This window comes from Lipotes vexillifer, unplaced genomic scaffold, assembly GCF_000442215.2.
Source record: "Lipotes vexillifer unplaced genomic scaffold, Lipotes_vexillifer_v1.1 scaffold1335, whole genome shotgun sequence".
Lineage (NCBI taxonomy): Eukaryota > Metazoa > Chordata > Mammalia > Artiodactyla > Lipotidae > Lipotes > Lipotes vexillifer.
The window spans coordinates 818174-832141 of NW_006770293.1; the positions used below are offsets into that span (position 1 = coordinate 818174).

The following is a 13968-nucleotide window of genomic DNA, read 5'->3' on the forward strand; positions in this document are numbered from 1 at the left end:
CTACTGAGTTTTTTTTTTTTATTGCAAAACATTTGTTACAGAAATTTCAGAGAGTTTCTCCCGTAGTATCTGCCAACCTTTGCTTTGAATTATATATCTAAATGAACAAGCTCAAAGTGCACTGTGAATCCAGTAAGAGACCTTTAAAAAAGAACAATTCCTCTAAGGATTTATATATATTTATAATGTCGATAGATATGCAAACCACTGTCTATCTATACACAAAGAATGAAAAGATGTATATATCTTTAAGAAACCCAACTGCAAAACTGTTTATAGGAGTTCATTTAAAAATGATATTTGAATAATTTTCCCCATTATAAACTATGGTTAGAATGTTTACAAATGAGAGTCTAAGTTCTGTGTTATGAAACGGCTGTGAGTACAGTACACTGCATGGACTGTTCTGCACAGCAGGAGCAGCAATAAAAACTCAGGTCAGCCACTGTAGTGACAGGAAGCGGACAAACCTCGATACAGCGCTACGGTACTCTTCTTCTGCCTCTCCCTCACAAAGATCCTGAGTTTAGGTCCAGAATGATGCAGCTATAGCACACATACATGCACATATCATTTGGGAGAACAGAAAGAACCCTGAGTAGGGTGAGTTTCCTTCCCTCCCGCCTCCATTTTCAGTGTATTTTGTGTATATACTCACTAAGTTGGAATCAAGAATATGATCCTGGTTGGCTCTGATTCAGAGGTCCCAAACTATTGCCTCTGGGACTGAAAGCTGCTGGCAGACACGTTTGTTTGGCTAGCACAGTGTTTGCACATCTGAAAGTGAATGTCTTTGCAGCAGGACACATGTTCTCTCGTGCCCTACAAACCCAACTTCTTCCTGTTGTCTTTCGCCAGCCCAGTTGACACATTTGTGTTCTGGATCCAGTCCCTCCACATATTTGAGTTTGCAACCCCACAATCTAGATGCAGATGGCCGGTGCTGATGACATGTGAGAAGCTGGGGTGAAGATGTGAGGGTTGGGATTCAGACAGGCAAAGAACTGATGAGGCTGATGCAAACACCAGCCCAGTTAGCAGCATGTGGGGTAGAGTTGCGGGGAGGATGAAAAGTCAGTGGGAAGGTGAGGGCTGGACAGAGTCTGAATGTTTGTAACCACTGTTTCAGTTTACTGTGCCAGTGTCCAGAGGGTATTGAGGTAATAGAAGCAAGAGTCAACTGGTCTGGCAAAAACCACCTTGTGCTGGGCCAAGAGAAAGGAAGAAAGTTAAGGGGGTGAAGAAGGCTGTGCATCCAGGCACGAGGCTGAACACCCCTCTGTGCCCCACAGCTCTCAGCAGCCTGCCTGCTCCAGAGGAAGGCCTGGGTCAAGGCTGGCACTGATGCTCATCAGAAAGCCTATGGCCTTCTGGCCACACATGTCCTTTTCACTTCCCAGCACACAACACTGTGTAAATAGGCAATGGCCTGAAGGTTTAATGGGGCCAGCACACTAGGTAAGTTAGGGGAGGGAAAATTCACCTCACTCTTACCGCCGTCAGGATTACTTGGCCACCGAATTCCTCTCTTAGATGACATGTAGAAACGGTCATGTCTTGATTTCATTAGCAGCGATCAGTGCAAAGAATTCATCAGAGAAAAGGTAACACAACTACATTCTCAAACGAATTACAGAAGAAAAGGAAAAAAAATCTTGTTTTCCTTAAATCAGAACCAACCCCTCCTTTGGTTGACTGTAATCTGAGAAAGAGACTGTCTGACAGGTAAAAAGAAGCTAAAGCTTAGGCCAGTGCAGGCTGAGAAAAGCTCTCTCTACTCGTTGAGAAGCCATCATTTATAAGATGTGTAAATTGTGCAAATTGGCCCCTCTCTTGTCCAGATGTTGAATGGCTTCTAACAGTGAAATGGTGATTTCCTTACAAGGCAAACTATTCAGAGTCACCCAGTGCTCAATCACACACCCAGTCACCCATCTCTCACCCTCCCCTGGGCCAGGCTCACACAGAAGGTGAAAAAAGCCCCAAGGTAGGAGCGTGGTCATATGTTGTCCACTGGATTCATTCATACTGATATGTGGATTTCTACACTGTCACGAATGGACTTCTCCCTCTCATCTCTGTTTTAGCAATTTGCACCTAATGGCCCTAAAGAATCAGAAACATGTCTTTCATATATCACAGATGCACCAACACCTAGACCCTGGTAAACCCAAGTGGTATTGGCTAGCTATATCCAGGTCTCGTATAGCTATAGGCCCTGTGGTTAATACTTTAGCCCATATTATTTGTTCAGAGCTTAAAAAAATAATAAAAAATCCTTGGTTGCTTTTTTGTTTTTAATTTTAAAAAAACTGGACATAATCCCCAAACAGTGTCAGAAGCCCGACATTTTGAGTGAGTTCCTAACTGGTTTAAGCGTCACAGCAGGCAACAGTAAAATGTTAAGCGCCTTTAAAAAGTCAAAAGAAACGCATAAAGCAGTGCATGCATTTTGTTGCCACAAAATTAAGACTGGATTTGGAGCGGGATTACTTCATTTAAGTCACATTACTATTATTAAAGAATAGTGAGCTATAATGCAATATCTAGAACAAGGATATAACCACCTACACACTAGCATCACTTTATCTAGAAACAAACATATCAGTGTTACTACATGAACATATTTATAAAATACTGTACACTGCTTCCATGTTGGGTTAACAGATGTAAACAAACAGCTAATTCAACTGGAGCTTAAAATACTATTTTCAGTTCATTTGTCATATAGTCTTTTGTATAACATGCCAGTTTGTCTTTCACAGAATCACAACTTGCCTACCACAGCTCACAGGGCTGCTTAGAAGATGAACATCAGCTTATGCAAATATTTTACAGTGGTCTATGAAAAACATAAAGCAGATCAGGAACAAAAGTGCCCATTTCACGAGGATGCTAAATAACATGGAATTGGGAACATCATTAATCCTTGCAACATGTGCTTCTTTATTGAATGTTACAGATTTGTAAATGATTATAAAGCTGTCCTGTAACGTTCATTAATACAACCACATGCTACAACTATGCTGAGTTAAACACGGGTTACATATATGTTTACATGTGTTTTATAATACAGCATTGCCCCACACACACTGAATGGTATAGCCTATAGATATAGCATGATCGATGACTGGATAATATTTATTATCATTACAGAAGTTAAACAGCCTAAACATTCAGAAAGATTAGACTGTACAGCCTCAGAAAGTAGAATAAATGCGCTATCCAGTTATCTACCATAATATTATCTATAGAAACCATCTTTTAGAATACATTTGAAACATTCAGAAGAAACACATTTTGTGTTCTTGCAAGTACATTTTTCTCATTCGATTATTCTGATATATATTTTTTAAAGGGGGAACTGTCAAAGTGCTATATAATATCCTAGACCTGGAAGCTTAGACTTAAAAAAAAATCCAGTTCTGTAAAGTGCTGCATTCTGACCCCTAATACACCCTCTGGCTGGAGAAATACTCAAACTAGTCACGGCAATTACACTCAAGCTTTCCAGCTTCACTGAAATCCATTAAGGAGGGAGTTTCTAAGTATAAATATAAAGTATGTTGGTTAATCAGGAATTTCCATGGTCATTTTCATTAAACATCCTTACTTTTTTTCTTTTTCAAAAGGACTGAGTAATTTAGAACGAATCATGACATATAGTAGTATACAAAAATTGGCACCTTAGAAGCACATGATTAAACCAAAGCTATTTACTTCCTTGAGCACTCTATGACTTTATTTACATTCCTCAATAACTTGCTGCTCACGGGCTGCTTAATTCACAGAGACAGGTAATTAACGTCCCCTCGATCAGGGACATGGTGAAATAAATGAGCTGGACACAAGCTGACTGTACAAGGCCACAGAATCAATGCCACATCGGTGTGCAGAACACCCAGAAATGGAAAGAAATGGATGGAAACATAATACACATGTAAGCGCACAGGAAAGAAATGGCTCATGAAAGTTACACAGGTTGTGTTTAAAGTCACTTAAATTTGGCTTATATATTTCACACACTTCACAAAAGATGTAAGAACTTCATTTTCATGCACAACAAGAGGACCAGGTAGTCACAAGGTCAGGGCTGTTAAATACTTTGTTTCCCAGGTTCTGCTCGGTTCTCGCCAGAAATCACGATGAATGGAAACACTCATGCTCATAATTTCTTTCCCCTACTTTCAATCTGGTCCAGAATGAGGCCCTGGAGGTGCTGTGATATCCTGCTCTGTGGTCAAAGAATAATGATTTCACCTCCTTCTTAGATTCCTCTACAGATTTAGAGAGGCTTCTGGCTTTGTAAATGTGCTCCATACGTAAAACTATCAAAGTGTTAGGATGTAAGTACATCAAATTAGCAAAAGCTAATCTAAGGAACAAAAATAACAAAATCTTGGTTCAAACTCTGGTGCTGAGACTTGGCCTTCCCGAGAGTCACCGAGGAATGGTCTTGAAATGTCAAGTGCCTATTACAACTGCGTTGATTATGAACAAACATGGTTCCTCCTCCTCATTATCAATCAATATGGAAACAGGGGTGCATGAACCCTTTAAGGTATATTGCAACTTTGCATGTATGTACATTGTTTTCTGGGAAGCGGGCCCAGAGCTTTCATTAGATCCTCACAGAGATTCGTGACTCAAGGAAGTTTAAGGGCAACTGATCTATTCTCAAATGTGTGTTCGCTGAGGGGGAAATAGCCAATATGGAGCTCAATAAAAATTTAAGTGCTTCTAGAGCAATTATATATGAGGGACTCTGGAGACTTATTTCTTATTCACTTAAATCCAAGGAGTGAAGAAGGAATTCTTTAATTCTTTATATGTGGCCACATCATTATCTCTACAACTGAAAAGCTTGTTCAGAAGGTTTTGGGTTTTGTTTAAATATTTGAAGGCTAGAGATTTTGTCCATGTACTTACTTGATTTCCCATAATGAGACAATTTGGAGTTCATAACTACAGAGAAACAAAAGAGCCAGGTAGTATTTGGGGTCAGAGACATTAAGTCTTTTTCCTTAAAGATCTTTGTTCGCTTTGAAATCAGTGATCCAAATAGGAATCCAAAGATTTCTTTATCCCACTTTAAATCCAGATTCGGATCTAGAAACGTATGCCTATATTCTCGAGTCCATAATACTATCTGGCTTAGACTGGCATGTCTATTCTGATTGTACTTGGCATAATCGCTTTGTGTAGGAGAAACCAGACTAAATGAGACGTCATGACAGTAAGTGCTTCCGCACAGAAAGGGGCAGAGGGAAGGTAGTGAGTCATGTTCTAGTTTGGTACAAGGAAAAGCTGAGGTCATAGGGATTTAAAAAATTCATAATTTCAACATCTGTCAAAATTTAACATAATGAACGCTTTCAATGGAACTCCTTGGATATTAAAAAATCCTGGTTATATCTCAAGGTGATAGAAAAGTCCAAGCCTTTTAAGAAAGCTCTATATGTCTGTTTATATACTATATATTAACATGTCTCCCTGGGTAAATGTATATATATGTATATAAGCAGCATATACTACAGAACTCTTTACATGTTTATTTGTTTTCTATTTTAGTCTACTGTATCTTTTTTATAGCTCTGTGTATAAGAAAAATATTCATGGTATGCCTGCAACTGATGGCTTGGGTTGATACCAAACTCCCAGTCAATTCTAAGGTTATTTATGGTTTTGAAACTTCCTTAAAAAGTGCTTTGGAACATCCCATAAAAAAGATACCAGCCCTTGAAAAACTCCAATTAAATTTACGCTGAGCTCAGATTAAATGGCAAAACTCTAGGTATGAAAATACCTACATGTAACCAGATATTCATATACAAAATGCTCGTGTGATGAGTGGTGTGGAAAATTGGCAGTTACATCCTGGAGACGTTCAGAAGACATGGTAGACTCATACAAATGACGAAGGTCACACAGCAGCATCACACATGACATGGATGGTGAGAAGATAACAGTATCCCATATGGCAGTTTTAGGTGAGTTCTGCCTACTATTTTTTTAAGTTCACTATTACATATTCAGTGAGTGGCTTCACTGATGACAGGTGAGATACAAAATAAATTAAAAAATATAAAATTATTTAATTACATTCATCCTGAGCTTGCTTGACTATACTTGAATGCCCACTGTTTATAATAAACCACCTGACATCTGTTTTTAACACCAATTCTTCTTTCATTTTGATTGCAATACAAAAAGGCATTTCTTTTCCCTTTATTTTCTCCAAAAAAGATAAAAGTTGTGGCACCGGAAACGAATATATAAGAGACAGGTGAACTATGACTGTTACCTTGTGTTTTCTTTATAATGATCAATTACAGAAGTGTTGGCATGAGAAGAATGTGGGACGTTAGGTAGAACTGCTTGCTGCCGGCTTATACTGAATAAAAAGGATGCTCTTCATCAGTCACCAGTGATGGAGCCAATGTGAAAAGAAAACAGAATTGAAAGTTTAGAATATCTCATTTGTATGCTGGCTATTCTATTTTATTTTTGCAATTTAGCCCTGCATCCTAAAACTCGTGATAACGGTCAGAAGTGGAAAGATGACTCCTGGCACGGACAGTGCTTGAAGCCCCATTCATTCCCAGAACTCATGGCTTTCTGAAGTGACTAGTGATACACATTCATCTCAACCCTTCTCCCTCTTTCCCCTCCCTATCCATCAAGTGTGAACATGACTTAAATCCCACGTTTGGCACTGGGCCAGAACAGACGCTTTCTTGATCTCTGGCCCAGAAGTCACCTTTGAATTAACACCTCCCAAGGCAATATTTGTTTTGCTCAGCTAAGAATAAAGCAGGTAAGTTTCAAGGAAGGGGAACAGGTGAATTTTGGGGAGAATTTTAGGGCTGGATTCTTGAGCCTCCTGCAAAGCTTACTGGAAGGTTTAGTTGTGTTTGCTTTCAAAGCTGTGGAAAGCGGATGTTCTGGAGAGTCTCCTCATGGACAGACTGTCCCCTCGGCCGTCTGGCTTGGAGGACTTACTCCTCTGGAAGGGATTTCTCAGGCTTGCTGCGTTCCGCTGCCTGTCGAGCTTGTCACTGATGGAGAAGCTCTTCCTGGTGTGTGCATATGGCACACTTGGCTCCTCTGCTGAGTAGCTGCTGGCACGCTCTAGCTTGGGAACTGTGATATTGTTGGACAGGGTTCTGTCTGAATTATCACCCTCCTGGGGGTGTATTGCAGTGGTGGCTCTCCGGCCCTTGGCCTCATTCTCCTCACTGTCAGAGCTGGGGTGACTCAGTTCTGCTTCTCGTTCGGGATGGCAGCATGATGAGTCCTCCACTTTTCCTCTGAGATCTCCTGGGAAGGTGGCTCTGTCAGCAATCACTTGAGGGGCATTGACGCACCTTGTGTCAATACAGTCTGTAATACTTGTGTATTCTGCTGTTTTCACAGGCACCCCAATGTTGGCATAATAGCTCCTCAAAGGAGAAAACATAAAGCTGTGAGATTTCACGATGGGGGTCTCCTCTAGAAGGAAGGGGGTGGTGGCTAGGTAGCGGCTACTTTTGGAACGCTCGATGGTGTGGTACATTGGAGGGTCAGTGTCCCACAGGTTTTGGCATTCCAGGTGGTGGGTATAGTCTGAAGAAAAAGATTTAGTGTCCATGGAGGTGATGTCCTCGAAATCAGTGTTCCGGCTTGGAGGTCCGTCTGTGGGTGCAAGAGTTGCATAGGCACTACTTGAAGGAGCTGTGGAAGGTACTGGAGCCGAAAAGCTTGGCTCTCCTAGCCCAAGGATGTTCATGGAATTGTCCAGAGGGTCTATATCACAGTGGAGCTCATCCATGGCAGAGACATAGATGTCTATACATGAAGACGGTCTCCTGGAATCAGGAACAATGGCCAAGGTGTTTGCAGGGGCTGTAGGAGCTTTGGATTCTTTTGCTACAGAGTGGGAACTAGTAGCCCGGTGTAGGCTCAGGGACCTTTCTTTAAAAAGACTCTCCAAGTTTTCTATCCCACCTTTGTCTTTCATACTGACTGAATAGAAAGAATGGCTTCGCATACGGGGCATTAGGGTTGGAGAAGTTGGGGACAAGGTCTCCTCACCTGCAGGATCTATACTCTCTTGGAGCTTGAAGGTGTTCCCCTCCTGGCTGTTGAAGCTGCTCTGGCGGACAATGTAGGCTGCGTCTGTGCAGTCTGAGGAGGTCCGCGAGCGGATTTTGTTGGACTCGGCCCGCTCCAGACCCGTCAGGCGCTCCAGGGCTGTAGCCATGCGCCCGATGAGGTCCTCGAGCTGCGCCAGTCGGATGTCCACAGTCTGGAGCGAGGCCCTCATGCAGTGTTCCCTCTCGTTGACTTCCTCCAGCCGCATGGACATGTTCTCCACCCTGGGAGGGAAAAGAGAGCCAGAGTCACTTGGGGCTGGTTTCTCTGCGGGAGGCTGGTGAGCACAGAGGGGATCCGAGTTGCGCCCGGACTCGGTGCCCTCGCTGTCCCACTGGAGGGAAACTGAGGGGGGTGGGGACGAGAGGATGGCAGTGACCCTGTCACTGAGAATCACAGAATCTCCGCCTTCTGGAGCTGGAAGAGGCTTTAGAGATTACTGAATCCAGCGGTTTTTAGCTACTAATCCCCTTTTCCCTCAGTGAAAATTAATGCTCAATCCCAATAAATAAACACCAAAGTTGAGTAGTTCTTCTTGAAGTAAAGTGGGCCAAAGTCCCACCTTTTCCCACCCTCCTGGCTTCGCTGTGGCTTGGGGCAGGGTTCAATGACCTAAACAAGTATTAGGGTGTTGGCTTATCAGTCACCAACAAAATGAGAATGTTACGTTTGGATAACTTTACCCAGAATTTTGCAGTAGAATTGCAGAATGCAGCTATTCTTACTGCAGTGTACATTTAAATTTGTATTCTATGGACTGGGATTATGTTTATTTTGCGTTTATATAATAATCTTTTGTTGTTGTTGTTATTCAAAACAATCCTTTTAGAATGTAGTGCCTCCAAAGGAACTGATATAGTACTGTCTCTGGGTCACCTGGAGCTGATCTAATTTAACTGAATCCTTTCATTAATAAAGGAAAATCAAACATCAAGAAATTCAGCCAAGATTACATAGAGTAATTTATGGTAAATTACTCTGGAGTGGCTATCAATAAATAAATAGTCCTACTCCTCTGTCTCTGTCTCTCTGGGTAGCTGATCACAGATGCTTTATATTACAGTTATTTCTCCAGGTCTTGACCCTCCCTACTGGAAATTCTTAGGTGTGTGACCTGTCTCATATTCCTGTTCCCATTTCCGGGTTGCCAGCCCAATACGTGCCAGGTGTCAGTAAAGGTTCATTGAGTCAATCACTGTGATGAACTTGATTTCAACTGTCCAATAGGTTGCCTGGCCATTTATTTATAAACACAGAGACCACACATTTAAAATAAAATTGTGCCATATTTTCACCTGCTCAAATTAACTTGGAAAGGACAAACCAAAGCCAAGTTTTGGTTTGAGCTCAAACTTTCACTTTTAGATGCCCAAAGGCAAATCTTCTGGAGAATCTAAATAAGATCCATTCACAACTTTTTTGGGGAGCATAAAGATACTTTTCCAATACTTCCAATATGCACAGCTAATCACTGACTGCTGACCCTTAAAAGGAACATGGCTGCATGCTTTATGAAGAGCAGTGGGCATCAGAGCTGGGTCCCTCCAGCTGGTGTAGTGGTGGTGGTGATGGCGATGGTGGGTTGACAGTAGCAGTGCCTCTATCAGAGAAGACTGTACATTTCAGTGCCAGAATGAAATGTGAGGCATGTGGTCCCCCTCACTGAGGGACCTGAGGCCTTTTAAAAGCTGCCTCCTCCTCCGCTGCTGCGGCCTTGGGGCCCATTTCTGCCTCTCTTAGCAACAACCTCCCAACTCACTCTACCTACTCTGCTCTTTTACCTCTCAGCTTCCCTTCACTGGTCCAAGGTTCTGGACTGCTCTTGAGAGCCCTGCTTTGGGAACATTTTTTTCTTTTGCTCCTTCCTGCTGCTCCATAGCCAATCCAGAGCCTCCCAGGGTCCAGGCACACTCTGCCATCATGTCCAGGTGTATTTCCAGAAGACTTATAAATCAAGCAATTCTGTGTCTGGCAAACACAATGCTATTCATCCAGCTAACAAAGATGACTCAGAAGGAAAATTCAACTTTCCTCTGCTTCACTTTGTTTTGTGGTATAAACATAGCCTGAGAAACAAATTACTTATAATAACAAGTCTGTGTGTCTTAGAGACTTACAATTCACTTCCTCACCATCTAGCCTATGGAGTTTTCAAGTATTACAATTTCATTCTTTTTTTTGTAATTCAATAAGCTTTGCATAAGTGGACAAAAATGCTTCTTCATTAAAGCCAGGAGAAGGACAGATGGTACATTTCTATATAACGAGGAGTTTTGTTTGGGATACTCTAGGTACTGGGTCCACCTAGCTTTTTAGTGTTGGCAGAGTAACAAAACCCAGGATAGTTTTCTTCCTCCCTCTCCTGCCCTTTCCTGGAGTCTGGTGTATACAAGGTCGGTATGGAAAGAGATAAAGATGCTCTCTGAGCATAACTGCGTGCTATCATTAGTTTGAGCATGATGAGTATCTCCCTGCACTGTGGGGACCCTCCCCTCCCTGCATCCCACCTCACTTTAGCCCCAGGATCCAATACTGCAGAGGAAACTAGCAGGTGAGAGGCCAAGCTAAGGCACCAAGAGGCAATTGAAGACTAAGGACTTGGTTGTGGGGAATAAATGGAACCCAGAAACTAAGGAGCCCAAGGGGATGGGAGGAAGAGAGGGGAGGTACAAGGAGGAAGAGGGTCGTCCGGGAAAGCAAGGAGGTGCCCAGTGGAGCCTCAAGAGCAAAGATAAAGAAGCATGGCTCCAGGGGATGGAAGTAGGGGAGGAAAGCCTGCTAGAACAGGGCCAAGGAGCTATTATTCACCAAATCTTAATTCTCCTGTGGGCTCTGAGGTGCTTTGGAATGTAAGATTTGAATTTAAAAAAGGAAAAAAAAAGGACTGTTTGATCCATTTCCTTTCAGAATTCTAGATGTGTTTAACCACCTAATTATATCATCAATTAGAGCACGGATATAACGGATAGGGGTTTAATGTAGGAGTTATAAAAGAATAAATGTTCCTAGAGTCAAGTTTACATATGCTTGTTCCATAAATAGAGTACTCCTCTTAATCTTTAAAAAAGAATTCTTGAAAAGTTATTTGCAAATGGGCATGCATCACAGATAAAAATAGGCCTGAGGAACAAACCAAGAGTTTTGAGTCATGATTGCAGTTTCTAGAAGCTGACTCTGGTCAAATAAATCAGGAGATAAAATGGAGATAAGAATTATAAGAACTTAAGGATCAATAAGAATTCTTAAGGAGATAGATATAGGAAGTGACTGAGTAAGAAAAGAAAAAGGAACTGTGGAAAGAAGATGTTGTATGAAGGAACACTTTATTTTTCTTTCCTTCTTTCAAATCTCCAGACCTTGCAGGGCTTATTTCAGAATAACTCACAAGGCAATCACAATAGGGACCCAGCAGAACCCTGGAAAGATGTGAGGTGGCTCCTGTTCCCGGGAGGCCAAGAAAGTGACAGCCAGGAGCCCATTAGGGAGGACACAATAGGCTGGTGAAACAAACAAAAACCAGGTAGTAAAACAACCAGCCGCTAACAGCCAATGTGATAAGGAAAAGGGCATTCAAAAGAAGATTCCGGTGGCACAGAAAATTTCAACTTCAATATGTAATTTCTTAAGGATTATTGTATTACCTTCCAGAAATTCATCTTCTTTGCTGATAACCTCAAAATGTAGTTAAAGGAAATATGGTAAAAGGAAAAAGAGAACTGGCAGACCATGCCTGCTCTAAATTTCAAATACTCCCTGGAGTGCCAGCAGTAGAATGGGTGTAGGATGAAGAGCAAAAACAATCCCAGAAGGCATGATCCCAGTTGTGGGGACTCTTGCGGGGGGAGGGGGGAAGGGTATACTGACACAGGTTTTCAGATCAAAGGCAACGATGCAGAGCAGCCAAAGCGAACTCTTGCTTATCCACAGACTGATACCTAATTTGTGAATTATTTAAGCCCTTTAGGGTCACCTACCCTTCCCTTTGGGCCAGTTATCCTTCTCACTAACTCTGGGACCAAAAAAAGGGAGAAAAGTTTAAACTTGGTTCTATCAATGGAGATATCAAAGATCAGTTTCAGAAAAAGTCGTGGTGGCAAGTGGGTGAAGTTCATTTTTTTTGGCTTACATTATTTTTGGATTATTTATAAATTTCATATATCCTAAGTTATCCTTCTCTCTTTGTTATGAAGAATTATAAGTTGTATATGCTATTAATAGTCATTGTCTAATACGTTTTAAATCCAGGTGAAGTGAAAAAAGGGCATAGAGCCCATTGGTTTGGGAAAGATAATGTTAGATTAAAAGATGACAGCAAGGAATAATGTATATCCCAGTTGCTCCAATTGTTACTGTCAAGGAGAAAATTCAAACTGAAACTTCTGACAGGTGCGGCCCTGCGGGTGGGGTGATGGTGACAATAAACTGGAAGCTCTAAGTTAGGGGTCTGAGAATCAAATGCCTATAGAAGGGTAGATCAAGTGAGTAGGTGAAGCAGGCAAGGCGTAAGAGAACAGAGGCAAGGAGTCTGTGCCAGCAGAGAGCACACCGAGTCCAAAGGCATTCGGAGTGAATTTTAACAATCATTGCAAGCTCAACACAACAGCCCTCTATGGGCAGATGCTGCCCATGAGCAACCAGTTTGCAAATTCTGCTTTAAATGAGTTAAAGGAACCAGAAAAGAACTTCCATCTCTGATCAACAGAAAATGTACGTGACCCTTAAAAACCAAAGGGAAGTAAAAAGAAATGCCAGGGACTTCCCTGGTGGTGCAGTGGTTAAGAATCCACCTGCCAATTCAGGGGACATGGGTTCGAGCCCTGGTCCGGGAAGATCCCACACGCCGTGGAGCAACTAAGCCCGTGGGCCACAACTACTGAGCCTGTGCTCTAGAGCCCGCAAGCCACAACTACCGAGACCGCATGCCACAACTACTAAAGCCTGTGCGCCTAGAGCCCATGCTCCATAACAAGAGAAGCCACTGCAATGAGAAACCTGCGAACTGCAACGAAGAGTAGCCCCGTGCTCACAGCAACTAGAGAAAGCCCGCGTGCAGCAACGAAGACCCAACGTAGTCAAAATAAATAAATTAATTTAAAAAAAAAAGAAAAGAAATTCCAGGAGACTGCAGATAGGAAATGTTTTCTCCTGACATTCAACACTCCTGGATTCTAGGAATTATAGGAATTTGACATCAATTCTAGGCAGCATTACTGAATGCCTTAGTCGTAGGTAATTAAGCAGACGGTACCTTTTGAGTACTTTAAAGAGATAGGATTAGTTAACACGCAACTACATAGGCTCAATGTTAATCCTGTCTCTCTTTTGATAGTCTAGACTAATAGAGAGACACAGATGTATAATACTTTTGATGAAGTACACTGTGATTTTAGCAGGGAGGTTGACACGCTGGAGTGACTAGAGAAATATGGACACCTGGCTGGCTGATTAACCGATGGGCCGATGTCATTATGAGAGGTATTTTTTGGAGTCATGCAATATCTTAGTTCTGTCTTGGTTCACCTGATCTGTGCTGGTGACATTTTGGTGGATTATGTTGAAGGCACAGTAGGTATGCTTATCAAGCAAACAATGATATAAAAAGAATAGGATGAAAAATTAATAGACTGATGATAAAATCAGGATCCAAAATCGTCCTTAAAATGCTAGAATAATGAGCCAAAGGGGGAACAAATTAAAGAAAAATTTCACAGCGATGAATGTTAAGTCTGGATTTTAGGTTAAAAACAAACATTTCACAACAAGAGGTTTGAGGATATTTGAATTAGCTCACGTGGAAAAGCCCTGGTTTTTGTTTTTTTTTTTTTTTTTTTTGGG

The 13968-nt window shown here is 41.8% G+C and overlaps 1 protein-coding gene across 3 annotated transcripts in view; it reads right to left on the reverse strand.

Annotated features, from left to right (window-relative positions):
* Positions 1–6007: 6007 nt before the first annotated feature.
* TRPM3 (transient receptor potential cation channel subfamily M member 3) overlaps positions 6008–13968 on the reverse strand; it is a 122693-nt gene continuing 114732 nt past the window's right edge. For 2 of the 3 annotated variants that reach the window (XM_007446058.1, XM_007446057.1), the window contains one exon: positions 6008–8357. In XM_007446058.1, the coding sequence (XP_007446120.1) occupies positions 6905–8357 (1453 nt within the window). In that variant the 3' untranslated portion in view covers positions 6008–6904. The remainder of the gene's footprint in view (positions 8358–13968) is intronic. The other variant, XM_007446059.1, reaches the window with a different exon arrangement.